This window comes from Pseudorca crassidens, chromosome 20 (genome assembly GCF_039906515.1).
Source record: "Pseudorca crassidens isolate mPseCra1 chromosome 20, mPseCra1.hap1, whole genome shotgun sequence".
NCBI classification, from domain to species: Eukaryota; Metazoa; Chordata; class Mammalia; order Artiodactyla; family Delphinidae; genus Pseudorca; species Pseudorca crassidens.
In genome coordinates this window covers 14,383,838-14,406,601 of record NC_090315.1, presented here as the reverse complement: position 1 = coordinate 14,406,601, position 22,764 = coordinate 14,383,838, and the positions used below count along the sequence as shown (strand labels likewise).

At 49.7% G+C, this 22,764-nt stretch overlaps 2 protein-coding genes across 2 annotated transcripts; both read left to right on the top strand.

The window, feature by feature from the left end:
- The first annotated feature begins 412 nt into the window (after positions 1 to 412).
- LOC137215503 (interferon lambda-4-like) lies at positions 413 to 2,227 on the top strand. The gene is made up of 6 exons (XM_067720781.1): positions 413 to 417; positions 774 to 957; positions 1,385 to 1,456; positions 1,549 to 1,692; positions 1,927 to 2,001; positions 2,129 to 2,227. The coding sequence occupies exons 1-6, from the start codon at positions 413 to 415 to the stop codon at positions 2,225 to 2,227; spliced, it is 579 nt and encodes a 192-aa protein (XP_067576882.1).
- Positions 2,228 to 5,231: 3,004 nt separating this feature from the next.
- Positions 5,232 to 7,392, top strand: LOC137215501 (interferon lambda-3-like). Its single transcript, XM_067720780.1, has 7 exons — positions 5,232 to 5,235; positions 5,324 to 5,405; positions 6,000 to 6,243; positions 6,523 to 6,600; positions 6,870 to 7,013; positions 7,122 to 7,205; positions 7,294 to 7,392. The coding sequence occupies exons 1-7, from the start codon at positions 5,232 to 5,234 to the stop codon at positions 7,390 to 7,392; spliced, it is 735 nt and encodes a 244-aa protein (XP_067576881.1).
- Positions 7,393 to 22,764: the final 15,372 nt, after the last annotated feature.

Here is a 22,764-nt window from a genome sequence, read left to right as displayed (position 1 = left end):
CCTGGTTGGGGAGCGAAGATCTGACATGCCTCCTGGCCCTAAAAACCAAACTTAAAACAGAAGCAATATTGTAACAAATTCAATAAAGACTTTTTAGAAAATGGTCCATATGAAAAAAAAAATCTTTAAAAAGAAAGAAAGAAACCCGAGTATGAACTCCTGACAGCAGGCACTTGTATGGGTTCCTCTGCCAAGCTTGCAGCTTCTAGCCAAAGGAAAAGGTGTGTTTTGAGTTCATTCCTAGAGTGCAAAAGAAAGACCGACACACAGAAAACACAAAAGGTGCAGAAAACAAACGTAGCAATTGGCTCAGGAGAGAGGGTTGAGCACAGTCATCGCTGGCACTGGCCCACAGGTGGGTAAAGTCCTCAAACCCCTGCCTGCAACCCTCTGGGCTAGTCAATGGCCAGCAATGACGTTGGGAAAGCTTACCCTGCACGGGGAAGCCCGCTTGCTCACCATTCTCAGCTGGGCACTTAAAAGCCACCACGGAGGGTGCAGGCACCACTGTCCCAGGTGGACACCACTCTGGACACCACCCAGAGGACAGTGGAAGGCAGGCCCTGCTGCGGCACCAGGCTCCAGAGACACATTGTAGCTGAGGAGTGAGAGGAGACAGGCTGAGGGTAGGAGGGGGCCCATCCTGTCTCTTCCCCTGCGTGTGTCCACAGCCCACGCTCTGAGCGTCAGTCCCTCTGCAAGTCTAACCACAGGCAGGGGCTTGGACTCGGGGCCTTCTCCTTGAGCTCGCTGACGTCCGTCGCGTCCTGCAGGAGCAGAGATGGGGCCGAGTGGCGCAGCCGCGGTGGCCGTGGGGCTGTGGGGCTGTGGGTCTTGGTGACGGTGGGCGTGGCAGCGGACCCCGAGGTGGTGGAGCCTCCGCGCCGCTTCCTCTCACACTACCGCTCCCTGGACCCCCGGGCGCTGCTGGCCATCAAGGCACTGAGGGACCGCTATGTGAGTGATGCTCAGACGCCCCCGCCCCCTGGACCGCGGGCCCACCGGGCTCGGAGACACCAGACTTTGTCCCGAGGGGCCCTCGCGTCCTAGCGTCCAGCAGGCACATCTCAGATTTCAGGATCCAGAATTGTGACCACGACCTCTTCCCGGAGGCCCCGGTGGTCAGCTCATGCATGGCCTTGGTGCGGGTCACAGAGGGGCGCCCCCTCCAGGCGGACTCAGCTCCACATCGGGGCACAGGCTCCGCACGGGGAGCACAGGTGCCTTTGAGCCCCACTCAGCCATCGGCGCGCTGCCTGGTTCGGGACACGATAAGCACAACCGTCCCGGCCAGTCCCCAGCCACGTCCAGGAATCTCCGACGTCCCAGCGCTTCAGGGGCCCCTGCCAGTAGACCCCGTGTCACCCCAGCCCTTGCCCCGCAGGAAGAAGAGACGCTGAGCTGGAGGCCGCGCAACTGCTCCTTCCGCCGGAGGAGGGACCCTCCGCGGCCTTCCGTGAGGCCCGAGGGCGGCGGGCGGGGTGGGGGTGGGGTGGGGGAGCGCGGGCTGGTGCGCGGCCCCGTCTAACTCCCGCCCGGTGCCCGCAGTCCCGTGCGCTGCTCCGCCAGGTGACCCGCGGCCTGGCCGACGCCCATGACGTGCTGAGCAGCCTGCCGAGCCCCGAGCTGTTCCCCGGCGTCGGCCCGACCCTGGAGCTGCTGGCGGCCGCGGGGCGGGACGTGGCGGCCTGCGTGAGTGCGCCGCGCCCTGGCCCCGCACACTTCCCGGCTCGCTCTGCGCCCCTGGTCTCGAGGCCAGGCCCCCCGACTGCGAATCTGTCCCATGAGGCCAGAAACGGGCGCAGACACGATTCACGTCCTCTCGGTGTCCCCAAATCCGGGCTTTGGTCTGCGGCTGCGAGGGGAAGCGGGGGGGGGGGGGCTTGGTTCCCCGCCGCCTTCATTAACCTCCTGTTCTCCCTCCAGCTCGAGCTGGTCCGGCCAGGCTCCTGGAGCAAGTCCCTGCGGAGGCCCAGGAGGCGTCCCCAAACTCGCACAGCTGTGAGTGGAGCAGGCGGGAAAGCGGCTAGACGGGAGCCCAGCTTGGAGCCGTGAGGGTCTGGAGAGGGGTCTCTCGGGGAAGGAGATCCCTGACTCAGCCCCGCTCCGCCTCCTTCCCGGGCTGCAGGACTCGCCTCGGTGCCACGAAGCCACCGTCATCTTCAACCTCCTGCGCCTGCTCGCGTGGGACCTACGGCTGGTGGTGCACTTGGGTCCTTGTCTGTGATCCCGCCGCGGCTCCGCCTGGGAGCCGAAACTCTGGGGGCGCCTGGCTGCGGACGCCGCCCTCCTCCGTGGCCCCATCGGACCAGGCGGATCTCTCAGCCTGGACCCGCCGGCGCTGGTGCCAGAGGCGCCCTTTTCCCAAAGACCACAACGAGTTCCCCCGGAAGCAGCGATATTTCCGCGGGATGCGTTGCCCTAAGATCTTGCAGGGCCCGGGCTGGCAGGAAAAGACTGGAGTCCGTGTCCGCCTTGGTCACTGACCACCACGTACCATGGACCAGTTTCTACTTCTGCGGTTACAGGAACAGCCCTGTCTCATGACAGGTCCCAGCCCTGCTTTGAACCTTCAGTGCCCGCTTTGCGATTCCATGAATATGTGACTCTTGGACGTCCCCGCTGGGGAAGTCTCTTTCCCTGAGGGACTGGGTAGTGAAAGGGCCAAAAGTCCTCTAGATAAGTAGTTTTTTGAGTTCCGTTACTTAAGCGTGTTTTGTGTTTATGAAGTTCCTGTGTGTATTTGCCGTTCTGTGTTCTGTTGTTAATTTATTGCGAATTATTAACTATTTTTGCATTACTTTGGGTTGTTTATTCCGTGATCATTTTGAGGGGGGCTGTTCAGCACAAAATGCTGAGACAGGGAAATCAGGTGACCTGAGTTTCAGGTCTGCCCCTGCCCCTTAAGTGTTGCGTGCCTGGGCAAATTACTTCTCTCTGAGCCTCAGTTTACTCATTTATGCCATGGCATTGTTACACTTCCCTTGCAGTGAGTACTATACATTGAAATAATGTTTCTGAAGCTTCCAGCTGAAGCCACAGAATGGCCTTAATAATTGGTCTCCATTAAATAATCACACACGTAAATGCACAACAACTGCACTTTTAAAATCTGTCTGCATCTGTGGATGGGCAATCTTCGTGGCCAACTGCAAAGCCTGTTTGCTAAGGTCACACAGCCAGAGAGGGTCGGAGCCAGGTTTGAGCCCCAGAGTCTAGCTCCAGCTCCCATGCTCCTAACCACTCCCCTGAACTTCCTTTCTAAGAGAAACAGTATGATGTTGAGGGATTTTGAGATAATTTGTCAATTTTCAGGATTCACAGTTGTTGCAATGCGTCCTCCCCTGATGTAAGGCCGATGCAATTAATAGAAACTGACCAGAAAGAACACTGGTAGGTGACTTGGGCACATCCCTGCTGTTGCTTTTATTTTTTTTACTATTATTATTATTATTTTTTGCTGTACGCGGGCCTCTCACTGTTGTGGCCTCTTCCGTTGCGGAGCACAGGCTCCGGACGCGCAGGCTCAGCGGCCATGGCTCACGGGCCCAGCCGCTCCGCGGCATGTGGGATCTTCCCGGACCAGGGCACGAACCCGTGTACCCTGCATCGGCAGGCAGACTCTCAACCACTGCACCAACAGGGAAGCCCTGTTGCTTTTATTTTTAAAAAACATGTTTATTTATTTTGGCTGCTCTGGGTCTGAGTTGCAGCATGCATGCAGGATCTAGTTCCTCTACCACGGATGGAGCCCGGGCCCCCTGCACAGAGTCTTACCCACTGGACCCCCAGGGAAGTCCACCTGCTGTTACAGGTGAACCTATCTGCAGGGCAGGAATAGAGACGTGGACCTAGAGAATGGACATGTGGACAGAGTGGGGGCAGGGGAGGGTGGGACGAAGTGGGAGGGTAGGGCTGACATATATACACTACCATGCGTAAAATAGCTAGCTAGTGGGAACCTGCTCTAAAGCACAGGAAGCTCAGCTCAGTGCTCTGTGACGACCTAGAGGGTGGGATGGGGGCGTGGGAATGAGGTCCAGGACGGAGGGCATATAGGCATACATATGGCTGATTCACTTCATTGTACGGCAGAAACTAATACAACGTTGTAAAGCAATTATACTCCAATAAAAAAAATTTCTAAAAAAGTTATGTATCAGAGCTCAAGGACATTCCCAAATGAGGACTTTGGTCCACGCTCTCCCCGGAATTATGAATGAGGGAAAGAGGGGGTGGGAGTAATAGTCAAAAGGACTCCACACCTTCTGTTCGAGACGTCCATTACCTCCAAGTCAGGAGATGTCGCTACACTGGGGCCGTTGAGTGTAGTGGTTACTCTCTGGTGTCAGACAGAACTCAGTTAATATCCTGCCCTCACCACTTGTTTGCTGTAGGACCTTGGAGAAGTCTCTTACCTCCTCTGAGTCCCTGCAGTGTCCTCTGTATTTGCAATGTAGGCAAAGCACAGGATGTCCTTGGTGCTACCATGAGTATTCAGTAGCACGTTGCGAGGGAATTCCCTGCCATTCGAGTGGTCAGGACGCTGCGCTTTCACTGCCGAGGGCCCGGTTCAATCCCTGCTCGGGGAACTGAGATCCTGCAGGCAGCGCGGCCAACAACAACAACAACAAAGAAAACAAACCATATTGTGGCAGAGCCTCTGTGAACAGGGTGAGATGTACAGGCTCATAGGAGGGGCGTGTCTCTGTTTCTCTTTTTCACTGACTGTTCCCTTTTCCTGGAAGGCTCCCCCTCAGATCTCCACAGAGCTCCCTCCCTCACTTCCTTTAGGTCTTCCCTCAAATGTCATTTCATGACCTTATTAAATACAGATTTCCTCTCGCACTCTGCTCTCGTCCCTGCTTCACTTCTTTCATTTTCCGTTATCTGACTTTACCTAACGTAATACATACCACATGCCTAATCCCCGTGTCCCACACAGGTACTACCTTGCACCTCTCTCCAGTAAAAAGCCCCATGAAGGATTGTTTCATGTCTTTTCTTGTTTCAATGCTTTCTTCCTGGCACCTTGAGCAGGGTCTGACCCAAAGCGGGGGTGGGAGGGCAAATAGGTACTTGGTGAATGAATGAAGGCATTTTTCTCAACCCCACCTGATTTCCCTGAAGTACTGGTCACAGCTCAATTTCATAGCACATCCTCCTATTCCTGGGTCCTTGTGCGCCTGACAGTCAGAGAGCAGGTCGGTGCAGGCTCCCATGCTGTCTCTATGGGTACCAGGTGGGGAAGGGTGGGGAGCAGCTGGTGTCCTCTCTGAATTCGCGAGTGTTTTGCCTTTCTCACTCTCCCTCCCACCCGCAGCAGCACCCCTGGACCTTCTGCCGTCTCCTAGACAGCCTCCCTCTTGGAAGTTCCAGGCTCTTCATGGCAACACCTCCTACAGGTGCCTTTTCCCTCTACTCCCTGTACTGGGGACTCTGCCAAAAAGGCAGTCCCTCTGTCCCCTCCCCACCGCAGTCCTAGATCAGCCTGGGCACCGGCGCAGGAGACCCGCCGTGGGGGGCTGAAGCTGCCCCAGCCCTGATTTTGACTTCCTTACTCACTTTCTTGGAGGTGAAATGGGACATGAATCCATGTCAGTTTCTCTTTCCCTGAGCAGCTCACATGGCTCACAGGCCCCGCCCCGCTCTGGGCTTTCCCAGCGCTCGCCTCCCCTGTTGCCAGTGTCAGCCGCTAGCTGTGTTTTCACTTTTCCTACATCAGCTGGGATTGCCCAGCTGCACAGGCTAAAAGCTGCGCCATGGAACTCAGGCAGGAATTACACCTGAGACGGAGCTGGAAGTTCAGAGACAAGGACAGAGCAGCGAGCTGAGATCCAGAGGAGGAGGCTGAAGTCAGAGACGCCGGACGAGACTGAGAGACCCCAGGCGGCAGCCTCAGAGCAGACACTTTGGTCCCCATCTGCTGCAGAGACCAGAGAGCAGAAATGAAGCTGGGTCAGCCCCTACATCATTGTCTGGGACCCTCGCCTCCCCAGAGCCTCCCCCTCCCCCCCGCGACGCCCTCCCTCCCCTCACCTTCTGTCCTGCCTTAACACAGACGTGGCCCCCGGCTGCAGGCTGCTGCTGGTGCTGATGACTGTGGCGCCGAGCAGGACAGGAGCGGTTCCTGTGCCCTCACCCCTCGGGGCCCTCCCAGGTGCAAGGGGCTGCCACATGGCCCAGTTCAAGTCTCTGTCCCCACAAGAGCTGCAGGCCTTCAAGAGGGCCAAGGATGCCTTTGTGAGTCTCTCCCGACACCTCCTGCAGTGGGCGACCCTCCACCCCTCCCTCTGTGCGCTCCCAGGCTACCTGGGCTGAAGGTGGGCCTGCCCTCCCCGCACTGGGCTGACCTCCACCCTCCCCGCGGTGGGCGATCTCCTGTCCTCCTGCGGTGGACCTGCCTCTGCGGTCCTTCTGGAAGTCAACCTCCCGTCCTCCTGTTGTTGGCCATCCTCCAGTCTCCCTGGGGTCTTCCCTCTGTCCCTCCCCCCATGGGCTGACCTTGCCCTTGCTCTCCAGGAAGAGTCGCTCTTGCAGAAGGACTGGAACTGCAGCTCCCGCCTCTTCCCCAGGACCCGGGACCTGAGGCAGCTGCAGGTGAGTTGGGAGAGTCAGGCCCGCCTGCCCTCACCTGCTCGCCCTGCTCCCGCTCTGCAGGTGGCCCCTCACCTCCTCCTTCCCTCACGTCCTTCTCTCCCTGCCCTCCCCACCCGTCCCCTGACCCCTTCCCCTCAGGCAACCACATCGGCTCTCACCTGACCCTGACTTTCACCTTCTACTGTCCCTTCCTCTGTCCCCCTCACCTGTGCCTCCGCGCCTGTTCTCTCTCACGTGCAACTCTCACCTGTCTTCTGTCTCCTCCTCAGGTGTGGGAGCGCCCCGTGGCCTTGGAGGCGGAGCTGGCCCTGACACTGAATGTCCTGGAGGCCACGGCTAACTCATCCCTGGATCACATCCTGGACCAGCCCCTTCACACGCTGCACCACATCCACTCCAAGCTCCAGGCCTGTGTGAGCGCTCGGGGCACCCGGGCCGCGTCTGGGCTCTGGCCACCTGTACGTGCCCCTCTGTCCCAGGCCCTGCCTCACACCCTCAACACCACCCTCCTCTGCCCACAGGTCCCAGCTCGGCCCACAGCAGGCCCCAGGCCCCGGGGCCGCCTCCACCACTGGCTGCACCGGCTCCAGGAGGCCCCGAAGAAGGTGAGTGACCGGGGAGGGGAAACCGATGGCTGGGCTCAGCTGGGAGCCCAGACGTGGGAGCTGCTGAGCCATCCCCCTCTGCCCCCAGGAGTCCCGGGACTGCCTCGAAGCCTCTGTCGTGTTCAACCTCTTCCGCCTCCTCACCCGGGACCTGAAATGTGTTGCCAGTGGAGACCAGTGTGTCTGACCCCAGAGACCCACCTGCAATGTGTCTCAGCATCTTCGATATTATTTATGTGTGAAAACCCTTTTTTAATTTATTGCCTCCAAATCACTATTTTTATATTTGTGTAATTTCTCAAGCTCAGACCCCATAAAATGTTTATTTTTCTACTTTTTATAAAAACTGTACAAATAAACGATGAAGAAAAGATGCTCTTTGTGGTGTTGGACCGTGTGTGTGTGTGTGTGTGCGCGTGTGTGTGTGTGTGTTGGTTTTTCTTTGCTGCCATAACAAATTCTCACAAACTGAGCATCACAACACAACACAAATTCATTATCTTACGTTTCTGCAGGTCAGAAATTTGGGTGGGCTCAGCTAATTTCCCTGCTGTGGGTCTCACAAGGCTGATCAAAGTGTCGCTGGCTGGATTGTTTTGGAGGTTCTGTGCAGGACCCTCTTCCAAACTCATTTACGTTGTTGGCAGAATTCTGTTCCTTGCGCTTGTCAGACTGAGATCCTTTTTCCTTGCTGGCTGTGAGGGCCCATCCTTAGCTCTTTGCAACTTCTTTCTGGTCCCTGCACATTGACCCTACCTCCCAGAGTCTGTAATGGTGAGTCAAATCCTTCTCATGCTTGGAATCCCTCTCATTTCTCCTTCTGCCACATTCCTCTTCTACCTCCAGCCTGAGAAAGTTCTCTGCTCTTAAGAACTCGTGTGTTTAGACTGGGTCCGCTCAGGGAATCCAGGATAATTTCTCTCTTTTAGAGTCCATAAATCTTAATTACAGCTGCACAGTCCCTGTGGCACGTAACAGGGGATATTCATAGGTCTGAGATTGCGGGCTGGCATCTTTGGGGGCCATAATTCATCCTCCCACAGTATGTTTGTGATGGTATGATGGTGTCATTAGATTGCATTCTGTTATACGTAAAGTAATATTAACTCCAAGTGCCTTCATAATGAGAACATTTATTATTGTACAGGATGGGAAATCTCAAACAGCAGGGTCCACTTAAGCTGAGCTTCCAGTATGGCTCCCAGATCACAGGTAGCCATTGTGCACTTGAAAGGTAACTGGTACAAGCTGAGCTGTGCTCTAAGTATAAAATATCTCCCAGAATTTAACGACTTCTTATTTTTCTTTTTTCAGATGTTGCCTGCCTCGTTTCTCCACTGTATGCTTACTAGTTTTTCTCTTTGTCGTTAATAAGGATGTGGAGAGAGTCTGAGACCATGTAAATTCCCGTTACTTCTCAAACTCTGACCCATTCATTTTAGCATCCATTGGAGTTTGCCTTACGGTTACTATTATGACCATTACCAAATAGTGAGCCTCTCATGTCATCATTCTTTCTACATTTCTTAGTCGACATTCTCCTCTTAGGAAGAGCTTTCCTCCCCTTCCTGATTCATGTATTTACCAATGGCTTTATATCAACATGGACTCATGAGTTATTAGTTTATAATTGTAGTTCTTTACTATCATTTATCGTGATGCTCAAGTTGTCCCAGATGAGGCCAATGGGAACCTTTTCAAGAGGGCTCGTGTCCTTTTATGTGTCCCCATCATTTGTTGAGCACCTCCTCGCTTTCTGGTATCAGATTCCCAGGCTCCTTTTGTAATTATCCTGCCTCATCTCTGTAACTCTGGCCATTTCCCCAAGGAGCTCTGGTTCCTTTTAGTGGAGAACAGTATTTAGAAACCAAGACCTGGGTGAACTGATTGCTACAAGGATATCATTGCTTCTATACTCTCTCAGTGGATAGAGCTAGGAAACAGATGTGTGTACATACAGAATTTTTATTTACTGTTTAAAAGATTTTAAATCATTAATAATTTTACATTGATTATATATTTAAATTATATTTTGGGTATACTGGGTCAAATAAAGTATATTTTAAATTAATTTCATATATATTTTTAAACTTTTTAAGCATGGTTACTGAAAATTTTAAATGGTATGCATGGCTCACATAATATTTATACTGAAGTGTGCCAGTTTAGAGAGCATAATGTCGTAGTAGAGCCAGGGTTTTTCCATCTGGCTGCTCCTCCATCCTCAGTGTATCAGTACTGTCTCCCCTCATGGTCATAAGATGGCTGCCACAGCTCCAGCCATCACACAACCACATAATTGTCTATAAAGCTGGATGGCAGAGACTCCAGCTAGCTGTCTCTATATCTGTTATCCCTTCTTCCTTTACCTAGTGGATTTAAGAGTGCTGTACTAAAGACAACATTTTCCAGCTTTCCCTATGGCACTATGTTTTGGCCAATGAAAATGAGTGAAAGCAATCTGAGCACCTTATGAGTTGGTCCTTTAAAGGAAATGGCAATGCCCTCTTCGTTTCCTGTCTCCACTCTTGCTGAATGACAGAAATGAGAGCAGCCATCTTATTTTGCCAATTTTCTAGGATATTTACAGTGGATATAGAATTCTGTGTTGACAGCTTTCTTTTTCTTTCAGTACATTAAAGATTCAAGGGTAATTTATATACGGACTTAGGTCCTCTTTCTCTGGGGCTCCCTCCATATTAGGATTTCTCCTCTCAGTTTCCAACTACTCTTGCCGCCCTGAACTCTAGGGTCTGATACTTCAAGTCAATGATAGGTTTTCTGGGCTTCCCTGGTGGTGCAGTGGTTGAGAGTCCACCTGCCGATGCAGGGGACACGGGTTCGTGCCCCGGTCCAGGAAGATCCCACATGCCGCCTCCGCGGCTGGGCCCGTGAGCCATGGCCGCTGAGCCTGCGCGTCCGGAGCCTGTGCTCCGCAACGGGAGAGGCCACAACAGTGAGAGGCCCGCGTACCGCGAAAAAATAAATAAATAAATGACTGTTTTTCTGCTTGAGTTCAAGCTGTCCCTTGCCACACGAACGGAGGTGCGTCCTCAGAGGAAAAGCCCTATGAACTTGATCTCACATAGTGTGTTCCATTGTTTTTTTTTCCTTCAGCTTTAATGAGATATGATGGACACATAACTTCACCTAAGTTTAAGGTATACAACATGTTGATTTGATACATTTATATGTGGCAAAATGATGACCACCCTAGCATTAGCTAACACCTCCATCCATCCCATCACATAATTCTCATTTCTTGTTTGTGGTGAGAACATTTAAGATCCAGTCTCTTGCAGCTTTCAAGTATAAAATGTAGTGCTCTGATGAATTTTACACCTAAGTAACTGACATTTTAAGACGTGAGAGGAATTCCCTGGAGGTCTAGTGGTTAGGACTCAGCGCTTTCACAGCTGTGGGCCGGGTTCAGGGAAATAAGATCCTGTAAGCCATGCGGAGTGGCCAAAAAAAAAAAAAAAAAAAAAGACATGAAACCTCTACATCATCCTGTGCCTTTTTCAACTCAATTCTTTCTACGACATAGACAGTCACTAGTCTGCTTCTGGCTGCTGTAGATTAGTTTTTCCTGCCTGCTCTACAAATTCATGTAGTGGGAATTATCCAGAATTATACACTGTGTACTCTGTTGTGTGGGTTCTTTTTTCTTTCACTCAACATAATGGTCTTGAACTGCATCCACGTCGTGTATATCTTGTTTTTTCCTTTCACTGCTGAAAAGTATTCCCTTGTATGGGAATCATTACAAATCATCTATGACTTTTCGTGTCTGGCTTCTCTAAGATCTTTATGGCGAAAAAGAGCCAAAAGAATTAGAATTGAAGCTTGTGGAGAGAGCTTGGGATTCCAAAATGGGATAGAGGCAGTATATATTAGGGTCTTGGCAGTAGCCAGAATGGACCATTTTGTGGCCAAGAGAATGGTCTGTGACAGCCTTCAAATTGCGCCACCTGCTGAGTTGGAAGGAAGGTATTGGACGATCCATATAAACTAGAGATGCAGGGGAGGTACCATCAGGGGACCTGGGAGGTGTATCCATGTTTCCCTTGGAAGAGCTGATCTTGCCTCCCGCCTCAGATAATGGCTGTTGAGCTTCTTGCTGTTCTGACTGAAAATCCTCAGTATTTGGCTTTCTTGAGTTTTGCTCTACGATTCTTTTTTTTTTTTTTTTTTTTTTTTGCGGTACGCGGGCCTCTCACTGTCGTGGCCTCCCCCGAGGCGGAGCACAGGCTCCGGACACACAGGCTCAGCGGCCATGGCTCACGGGCCCAGCTGCTCCGCGGCATGTGGGATCCTCCCGGACCGGGGCGTGTCCCCTGCATCGGCAGGCGGATTCTCAACCACTGCACCACCAGGGAAGCTCTGTTTTGTTTTTTAATATTTTGTTCAGAGTTGGCAATTGCTGTCTGTGGGGAAGTAAGACAGTACCCTCTCACCTGTCCATGCCGTGCCTTTCTCCTCCTCCTGTTTTCCCTCAGGTGAGTGATTTTTCACCTGGGGTCTCTCCCATGGTTGCAGTTGGATGTCAGCTGGGATTTGATTGACCTGAAGGCTTGTCAGGGCTGGAGGGAGCTGATGGCTCACCCACAGGGCAGCTGTTGGCAGGGAGCTCAGCTGGGCAGCTGAACCTTGACCCACCCACACTGGGTGCAAGAGGCATGGATTCTTTCCCAAGACCAGAACGAGCTCCCTGGATGCAGTGACATTTCCGTGGGATGCATGGCCAGAATATCTTTCAAGGTGGTCAGCAGAAGACTTGATTCCTGGGTTGCTTTGGTCACTGACCCCCACATACCATGAACCAGTCTGACATAATTGCCTGGGCTCCTCTGACCATTACAGGCCTGGTCCTCTAATGTGAATCCCCAACGCCTTTTGGGGATTTTATAAATCTGTCACTCTTGGACTTCCCCACCTGAGCATGTCTCGTTCCCTGAGGGCTTTGGGGATCACAGATCCCCAAAGTTCCCAGTTATGATACTTTGGTTCCTGCTGTTTATGTGTCCTCGTGTTTGCAAACCCTGTACCTCGGGTGTCAATCTTTTCTCCCGGTGTCAATTCATTTTCATTATCAGATGGTGTTACACTTACTAGTGGGAGCAGTCATTCTGAGACAGTGTGACTGGAGGAAGCCCAACTCTGAACTCAGACCTGAATTTGATACCTAGATGGAACATTTATCTGCTGAGTGACATTTAGTAATATATTTGCCTTTCCTGGCCTCTAGATTTCTTCATCTGAAAATACCTTAGGGATACCTCTCTTTGAAAGGTTCATTTATTCATCCACGCAGCCATTCAGTCATCCATTCATTATATACATGGACAGTATTTCCTAGCTGCCTGTTATTTGCCAGTATTGGGAATACAGAGCCACAGGCCCCTCTCCTCGGGCAGCTTCAGACTGGGGAGGGAGCTGGTCATTAAAATTTGAAGAACAGAAAGGAGGCCAGTGTGCTGCAGTCCAGAACTCCACGAAGAGGTGGCTAGGAGTGAAGTTAGACAGGTAGATAGGGACCAGGGCCTTGGATGTCTGTGAGATCTTCAAGCACTTGGATTTTCCTGGAAGATACACAGGCAGTCACTGCAGAGTTTTAAGCAAAGAAGCAACTGCTCCAGTTTATGTTTCTAAAAGTTCAGGCCTCATAAGAGGAGAGCACCCAGGAATGCCTAAGAGTAGAGGAGGGAGTTTAGGTGTGAGATGATGGTGACGTGCATTCACGTAGAGAGGTTCTTCTGTAAATTAGAAACAATATACGTAAAGCAATTAGCATCTCACCTGGTGGACAGAAGTATCTCAAGTACGATAAAGGAGACAGTATGGTTGTAGTGGTTAAAAGTGCAAGCTCTGAGGTCACAGAGATCTTAGAATCCCAACTTCTGCTCGCTTAGTTACTGCATGACCTTGGGCTAGTCAGTTAAACTTTTAGTTTCCAATCAGTGAACTATATTATAATATCCTTCGTCACTGGGTGGTAGTGGGAATTAAATGTGGTAAATCATGTCAAGTACCAAGGCACAGTCCCTGGCACAACCTAAGGACTCGTTATTAAATCAATATATCACCATTAAAATTTTTTTCTAACATGTGAACTGTCCAAGAAGACAGGAAGCTTTATCCTAGGGCCCTAATCCCTAAAATGGATAAAGGAGACACGGTAGTTGCCAGCCCAGCAAAAATCTCTCACGTCATTTTTTGTGGCACGACCCTTCCCCCACGTCATTCTTGATTGACCTAAACCAACCTACACGAGCCCTCTTGCTAAAGACTCCCGTAGGCTTGGCTCTGTGTCTGCGTCAGCCAGGATCCCCGCAGGAGACCAAATGGTCAAATGGGGTAAGGGAGTTATTTAAGCAACAAAGTACAGATGTGGGGTATGGTTAGGGGAAACCAACACAGGGCAGCACCTGGGCCCACCCAACAGCCGGAAGCTATCACTGTTCCTAAACCACCAGAAGGGGCCTGGGAGGGAGCGGTTACCAGTCCCCTGACAGAGATTCTGGAACATCACTGCTGCCAGCCCACAGCCCATCAGGGAAGTAGGAGAGTCAATACCCACCTGCTCTCTTTTCCTCTCTCCAATATTCTGCTAACATCTCCCACTGCTGAACCCAGCTGGAAGACAGAAGGCAAGGGAGTCCCAACTGATGTAATCCGCATTCCCGGACCTAGAGCAGAGTGGAGAGTGAATCTAGAGGGAAAAGAGAGGACATGTTTTCGGACTTCCCTGGTGGTCCAGTGGTTAAGACTCAGTGTATCCACTGCAGGGGGCACGGGTTTGAACCCTGGTCAGGGAACTAAGATCCTCTCGTGACGCACGGCGTGGTCAAAAAACAAAAGGAGAGAGGACGTGTTTCACAGTGATCCAGTTGGCCCATGATTAGGGGAATTTGGCTTGCGGGGAGGTGGATGCTCTAAGAAAGGTTTTGTTTTTGTTTTTTTTCTTTCTTTCTTTCTTTCTTTCGGCTATGTTGGGTCTTCGTTGCTGCGCACGGGCTTTCTCTAGTTGCAGCGAACGGGGGCTATTCTTCATTGAGGTGCGCAGGTTTCTCGGTGCGGTGGCTCTCTTGTTGCGGAGCATGGGCTCTAGGCGCATGAGCTTCAGTAGTTGTGGCTCGTGGGCTCTAGAGCACAGGCTTAGTCATTGTTGTGCACGGACTTAGTTGCTCCACGGCATGTGGGATCTTCCTGGACCAGGGATCGAACCTGTGTCCCCTGCATTGGCAGGCGCATTCTTAACCACCGCACCACCAGGGAAGCCCTCTAAGAAAGGTTTTATGGTGTTTCATGCGGTAGGCTGAAAAATGGCTCTCCCAAATATATCCATGTCCCAATCCCTGGGACCTGTAAATGTGACCTTATTTGGGGGGAAAAAAAAGGATTTTTTAGATGTGATTAAATTAAGTTTTTGAGATGGGATTATCCTGGATTATCAGGGTGAGACTGAAATGCTATGGCAAGCATCATGATAAGAGAGACACAAAGGGAGGGAATTCCCTGGTGGTCCAGTGATTAGGACTTTGTGCTTTCACTGACAAGGGCCTGGGTTCGATCCCTGGTCTGGGAACTAAGGTCCCTCAAGCTGCATGGCCAAAAAAGAAAAGAAAAGAGAGAGAGAGAGAGAGAGAGAGAGAGATTACACACACAGAAGAGGAGGAAGGAACATGACCAGGGAGGCAGACATGGAGAGATGCAGCCACAAGCCAAGGAGTGCCGGCAGCCACCAGAAGCTGGAAGAGGCGAGGAACAGATTCTCTCCTAGAGCTGCCAGAAGGAGCATGGCTCTGCTAACACATTGATTTTGGCCCAGTGGTCCTGATTATAGCTTTCTGGCCTCACAAAGGCGAGAGAATAAATTTCTGTTGTTTTATGCCACAAAATTGGAGGTAATTTGTTACAGTAGCCATGGCAAACTTATACAGTTTATTACAGAGACCAGGACCAATTCTGGTTAATGTCTGCAGTAAAGGATTTATTATAGGATGACAAGTGGCTTACAGAAGTGTCAGGAAGGTTGAACAAATAGACTCTGTGTTGATCATTCAGGTATAACTTTAAGAGCCAAACCATAAACCAGAGCTTTTCAAAGGCCCACTTCCTTTCTAGCATCAGGATCCTGACTGCTTAATTAGGAATTGGCTTCCACTCCCATGATCAGGAAGGCCACAGGCCACACACCAGGGATCTGTCACAGTTATGGGACAACTGCCATCTGGAAACTGCTACGATCAGAAAGACCACCACAAAAAAGCAGACACTTCCATGGGGGTAGAGCCAGCAGAAGAATGGCCTCCACCCCTCGTCCATCATTCAAATCTTGTCTGAGTGCATCTGGTTGGAAGAACCCAAATGTAAGGCAGATCCCAGCTGCACCAGAGTCAGAAAAGTTGTTTTAAACCTTTCTGCCCCTGCAGGCAGGACGGCGTACAAGAGGGAAGTTGAAGTGAATGCAGAGCATCAACCTACATATTCAAGACAGGGTTCCTGGTTGCTAATAGGACCAGGAGATCCTTCCATCCCCTTCTTACCCTAGACGTCGCTGTATCTCCATGTGATGCCTGGAGCTGCAGCAGCCATCTTGGGACCATAAAGATCTGAGGACAAGTCAATTGTCTAAGACTAGCAGATCAGAGACAAGGAAGGAATCTAAGCCTTCCATACTTCCTTCATCTTCTAAAATTCATTAACTACCTCCAGAGCCACCTACATTTAGATTCCTTCATTGTGATGAAATACATTCTCCTTAATGCTTAAGCCCAGGTGAGACAGTGTTTCCAGTTACTTGCAGCCAATGCCTCCTGGTGACCTCACACAGGCAATCTTTCTGTGTGGAAATAGAGGGTCTCATATAAAACAGCAGCGTTCTTTTATGTAAAAATTTACCAGTTTGCATCTGCCCATGTACTAGTCACTGGAGTTTTAGTAATGATAAGACAGACCCTTCCTTGTCCTTGTGGAGTTTCAGACATTCTTCTTTATCCTTTAAGGTCTAACGAGATCCCCTCTTCCTCTGAGAGGCGTTCATTGGCTCCATCAGTAAGTCACATTCACCTTTCTTCCTACACACTTTGCACCCGACACATACTGAGTGTATGAGCTCTTTCTTAATGTGGCCTCTGAGTCCTCAGAGGGCTGAGATGGTGGGCCACACTGGATTCCAGTATCGAGGACAAAGTCCTGGACTCTGCAGACGCCAGAATACACGTGGCAGAAATATGTGATTCTTGGGGCTTCCCTGGTGGCGCAGTGATTGAGAGTCCGCCTGCCGATGCAGAGGACAGGGGTTCGTGCCCCGGTCCGGGAGGATCCCACATACTGAGGAGCGGCTGGGCCCGTGAGCCATGGCCGCTGAGCCTGCACGTCCGGAGCCTGTGCTCCGCAACGGGAGAGGCCACAACAGTGAGAGGTCCGCATACCGCAAAAAAAAAAAAAAAAAAGAAATATGTGATTCTTATATGTGGAATCTAAAATATGATACGAATGAACTTATTTACAAAATAGAAACAGACTCACAGACATAGAGAACAAACTTATGGTTACCAAAAGAGAAATGGGGGTGAGAGGAGGGATAAATTAGGAGTTTGGGATTACCAGATACAAACTACTATATATAAATTAGATAAACAACAGAGTCCTACTGTATACTAGAGGAAACTATATTCAATATCTTATAATAACATAATATAATGGAACAGAATATGAAAAAGTATATACATGTGTATATATATGTACATATGTATATGTACATATATATAAAACTGAATCAATTTGCTGTACACCAGAAACTAACATTGTAAATCAATTGTACTTCAGTAAATAAGTACATAAATAAGTAAAAGAAATATGTGATTAATGAATGAAGGAATGAACCAACAACTATAGTGAAAGTCATCACCCTTGAGGTGGGACATAACCTCAGGGGAGCCCCTAGGAGAGAAAGTCCCATTGCTCTTGGACCCCAGAAATCATCAAGAAATGTCCTCCCAAAGAATTTTGTCCACTTACTCAATAAGTATCTACTGAGTGAGTACCTACCCCTGTGACAGGCCCTGAACTAGGTGACAACTGGACACTGTGATGACCAAGAGAGCCCAGGTCCTGCCCTCATAGAGTTCCCAGGCCAGTTACTCTCAAACTCCTCAGCACTTCGTACTTCTAGTTCTTGTATTTAATACCATTCAGGTGAGTGAGTAGTGGTGCCTCATTGTGATTTTAACTTGCATTTCCCTAATGACTAATAATGATGAACATGGTTTCATACTGTTATTTACAATCTATGTATCTTTGTTGGTGAAGTGTCTGTTCAAAATTTTTGCTCATTTTTATTGGATTCTTTGGCTTATTATTGAGTTGCAAGTTTTCAAAAATATATTCTGGATAAAAAGCCTTTATCTAATCATTGTTTTGCAAATATCTTCTCCCCATCCATGGCTTGTCTTTTCCTGTCTTAACCTTGTCTATTTTTTTTTTTTTTGAAATGAGGAGTGACTATTTTTTTTTTAAATCAGTTTACTGTTTTTATTTATTCATTCATTTATTTATTTATTTTGGCCGCGTTGGGTCTTCGTTGCTGTGTATGGGCTTTCTCTAGTTGCAGCCAGTGGTGCAGTGTACGGGCTTCTCATTGCGGTGGCTTCTCTTGTTGCGGAGCACGGGCTTCTAGGCGTGCGGGCTTCAGTAGTTGCAGCACGCGAGCTCAGTAGTTGTGGCTCGCAGGTTTAGTTGCTCTGTGGCATGTGGGATCTTCCCGGACCAGGGCTCGAACCCATGTCCTCTGCATTGGCAGGCAGATTCTTAACCACTGCGCCACCAGGGACGTCCCTATTTTTTATATATAGCTTTTTTGAGATATAATTGACATACAATAAACTGCACATATTTAAGTTTACAATTTGATCAATTTTGACATATGAAAACATCTGTGGAACCATCACCACAATCAAGATAATAGATCACCAACTGCTAAAGTTTTCTCCTGCTACTTTGTAATTCTTCCCTTCCTTGCACTCCTGAAATAAGCCAGAAAAGGGCCACATACTGGGTGATTCATTTATAGACCCTGGACTCAGAAACCACTCAGGCTGGGCTGATTTTTCCTCTGCAGCCTGATGAGGACACACATGGAGATCATCAGGCAGGGAAAATGCTCATCTGGGGGCTTTTTCTCTCTTATTTTATTTTATTTTTTTAGTATTTTTTATGGCTGCCATAATAACTTACCACAAATTTAGGAGTTTAAAACAACACACGTTTATTATTTTACAGTTTCTGTAGATCAGAATTTTTTTTTTTTTCAGTACGCGGGCCTCTCACTGTTGTGGCCTCTCCCGTTGCAGAGCACAGGCTCCAGACGCGCAGGCTCAGCGGCCATGGCTCACGGGCCCAGCCGCTCCGCGACATGTGGGATCTTCCCGGACCGGGGCACAGAACCCACGTCCCCTGCATCGGCAGGCGGACTCCCAACAACTGCGCCACCAGGGAAGCCCTGTAGATCAGAATTTTGAATGGCTTGAACTGGGTCCTCTGTTTAGGGTCTCTCACAAGGCCAAAATCAAGGTGTTATCAGGCCTGCCTTCCTTCCTGGAGGCTCTGGGGAAGAATCCATTTCTAAGCTCACTCAGGTTGCTGGCCAAATTCTCCTTACCGCTGTAGGGCCGTGTTCTCGGCTTCCTCCCTGGGTGTCTGGCAGGGACCAGTCTTTACTCTTAGAGGCTGCCTGTGTTCCTGTTCTTGTTTTCTACGCAGCCCCTTCCAGCAACCCTGGGTGGAATCCTTCTCACACTTTGAATCTCTCTGACTTCTCCCTCTGCCTCTACTCTCTGACCCCAGCCACAGAAAGTCCTCTGCTTTTAAGGGCTTATGGGATGAGATTGGGCCCACTCACATAACCCCGGATAATCTCTCTATTTTATTGTCTGAAACCCCAATTACATCTATAAAGTCCTTTTTGCCTTGTAGCATACTTCTGTCACTCGCTTCTATTTTTTTTTTTTTTTTGGCCATGCTGCACTGCTCGCTGGATCTTAGTTCCCCGACTAGGGATCAAACTGGGACCCTCGGCAGTGAAAGCCGGGCGTCCTAACCACTGGACTGCCAGGGAATTCCCCTGCCACTCACTTCTGTCTTATCCACCCAACAACTTTCTCAGGCCCTGTTCCATCTTCCAATCAACCTGGATTTGCTCAAACTAACCTCAGCCTCTAAGTCTTCTAGACTCATCAGAATCCTTCGCTCAACCCCTGCAATCTGGCCCCCAGCCTCACCAGCCTACCACGACTGCCAGTGGTAAAGCTTTCGGGGAGCCTTTTGTTCAGTGGGGAGAGGAGAGATAATTGGTAAAGTGGCATCCTTTCAACCTCCTTCCACTGTATCATCCTGAATTGTAGAAGCTGGAAACTTAAAAATCGTTCTCAGACTCCTTTCCAGTCAAGTTCTGGATGCAAATTAGGTTTGGCCAATTAGGTGTGGTCACAGAGATTTAAAAGGGAGAAATGAGACAAAGACTTTCCTCCCACTGTCTTGATTTTGTTGTGCAGCAGCATTCCAGAAAATTCCTACAGAGAGATTCACAGGTGTCAAGAAGCAGTAGGGGGCTTCCCTGGTGGCACTGTGGTTAAGAATCCACCTGCCAATGCAAGGGACACGGGTTCGAGCCCTGGCCTGGGAGGATCCCACATGCCGCGGAGCAACTAAGCCCGTGCGCCACAACTACTGAGCCTGCACTCTAGAGCCCACAAGCCACAACTACTGAGCCCACGTGCCACAACTACTGAAGCCCGCATGCCTGGAGCCTGTGCTCCGCAACAAGAGAAGCCACGACAATAAGCCCGCACACCGCAACAAAGAGTAGCCCCGCTCGCCACAACTAGAGAAAGCCCACATGCAGCAACAAAGACCAACACAGCCAAAAATAAATAAATAAATAAATTTATTAAAAAAAAAAAAAGAAGCAGTAGGGGGGCGCTTCCCTGGTGGCGCAGTGGTTGGGAGTCCGCCTGCTGATGCAGGGGACGTGGGTTTGTGCCCCGGTCCAGGAGGATCCCACAAGCCGTGGAGCGGCTGGGTCCGTGAACCATGGCCGCTGAGCCTGCGCATCCAGAGCCTGTGCTCTGCAACGGGAGAGGCCACAACAGTAAGAGGCCCGCGTACCACAAATTAAAAGAAAAACAAGCAGTAGGGGGACTTCCCTGGTGGCGCAGTGGTTAAGAATCCACCTGCCAACGCAGGGGACATGGGTTTGAACCCTGGTCCGGGAAGATCCCACATGCCTCAGGGCAGCTAAGCCGGTGCACCACAACTACTGAGCCTGTGCTCTAGAGCCCGCGAGCCGCAACTACTGAGCCTGCGGGCCACAACTACTGAGCCCACATGCTACAACTGCTGAAGCCTGCGCCCCTAGAGCCCATGTTCTGCAGCAAGAGAAGCCACCGCAATGAGAAGCCCGCTCACTGCAATGAAGAGTCGCCCCCACTCACCGCAACTAGAGAAAGCCTGTGCGCAGCAACAAAGATGCAACGCAGCCAAAAATAAATAAATAAAATTAATTAATTATTTTTTTTAAAAAAAAGAAACATAGGACAACCTCATAATCACTGAGTCCCAACACAGGATGTGTTCTTGAAGTCATCTGTTCCAGTGATAACCTCGTGATCTCCCATCTTCAGCTATTTGTGGCAGAGGGATCAGTCAGGGTCCAGTCAGGAAAAGAGAACCACGCTAGGTTATTTCAAGCAAGAGGGTTTTAAATTCAGATATTTGTGCAACTAGAGATTATCATACTAAGTGAAGTAAGTCAGAAGGAGAAAGACAAATACCATATGATATCACCTATATGTGGAATCTAAAATGTGGCACAAATGAACCTATCTACAAAACAGAAACAGAATCAGGGACATAGAGAACAGACTGGTGGTTGCCAAGGGGGAAGGGGGTGGGAGAGGATTGCATTGGGAGTTTGGGATTAGCAGATGCAAACTGGTGTATATAGAATGGATAAACAGCAAGGTCCTACTGTATAGCACAGGGAACTGTATTCAATATCTTGTGATAAGCCATAATCGGAAAGAATATGAAAAAGAATGTATATATATATATATATGTATGTATAACTGACTCACATTGCTGTACAGCAGTAATTAACACAACATTGTAATTCAACTTCAATAAAAATAAATCAATCAATCAAATAATTCAGATATTTGGTTGCACAGAGGTTTGCAAGGCTAAATAAGCAAAAAAAGGATGTCAGAGTAACTGGAAGATTGTAATGGAATAAATCCACTGTCACCTCTGGGACTGAAGGAACAAAAGAAGACAGGTGGTACTCTCAGAACCCAGGGTCTGAGAGATAAGGCCCCACTTGGTGGAGTCCCAGATTACCAAGAGCTGGGGCTGGAACCTCCAAGGAGGCACAAAGGCAGCTCATGCTCTGGCCTCTGAAGGGAGCCCCCTGCATCAGGTGCACAGGCTCTGAATGGAGAGCTGTGAAGCTGATTTTTCTGATCATCAAATGTAGGTTCCCTGCAGCTGGTTCTTTGATCATGCAAAGGTGCATGGCATATTGGCCTACTAGAATATTTTAGGGAAGGAACAGAGTAGCTAAGACTGGGAATACTGCAGTATTCCAGCTGAAACTAGAGTTATCCACTGTGTTGTAGATGCTACAATAAATGACCCAGACTCCCATTCAGGAATGAAGAACTTCTCCAGGTGCCGGCATTGCTTAGCTGTCGGCTCTCTTTAGGAATTGCCTGAGTTGAAGGAAACTGCTTTGCCTAAATTCACACCTCACTCCAGGGCAGCCTGCATCCAATAACTGATGAACATGGAGGTATAAAGACCCAGATCCTTCACCCCAACTCAAGACAATTCTGAAGAGTCAGCCAGAGGTCCCACAAGGTCGAGAGAGATCGTTACTGGGAAAGCATTACAGCTCAACTTCCCCTCTGCCCAATGCTGATTCAGTTCCCTCTTTCACAGGTGTGAAGGAGCCCTCCCTAGTGCTCTCCCTGGGAACCCCAGCTGTGACACACAGCGACTGAGAGGATGCCGATCTGAGCTAGAAGCAGGAAGAAAGTTCCTGATCCCTTCTTCCCTCATTGGCAGAACTTAATCAGAAGATGGCAAAGGAGTCCAGGAAAATGTAGTCTGTAGGCTTTCGGCCCTATAATCATAGAGCAGAGTGGAGACAAATGAGCTGGAGGCTGAGACTATAGATGAATAATCAGTTCTCCCCATTTGCTCCTGAATTCAACAGTCCCGCTATAGTCTTTTGAACTCCCATCTTCTGTTTGTGGCAGAAAGAGTAAGTTCTGCAGCATTGTTTGAGAGTCATTTCTGGAGGCCAAGCCTACAGCTTTCTCCTCTGAGCCTTTAAGTGATTTTATACGTGTATTAGTCGGGGTTCTCCAGAGAAGCAGAACCAATAGGAGATATAGATTTAGATATAGAGAGAGAGTCAGAAAGAGAGAGACAGACAGAGGTTTATGATTATGGAAGTTGGCAAGTCCAAAATCTGCAGGGTGCACTGAAAAGCCGG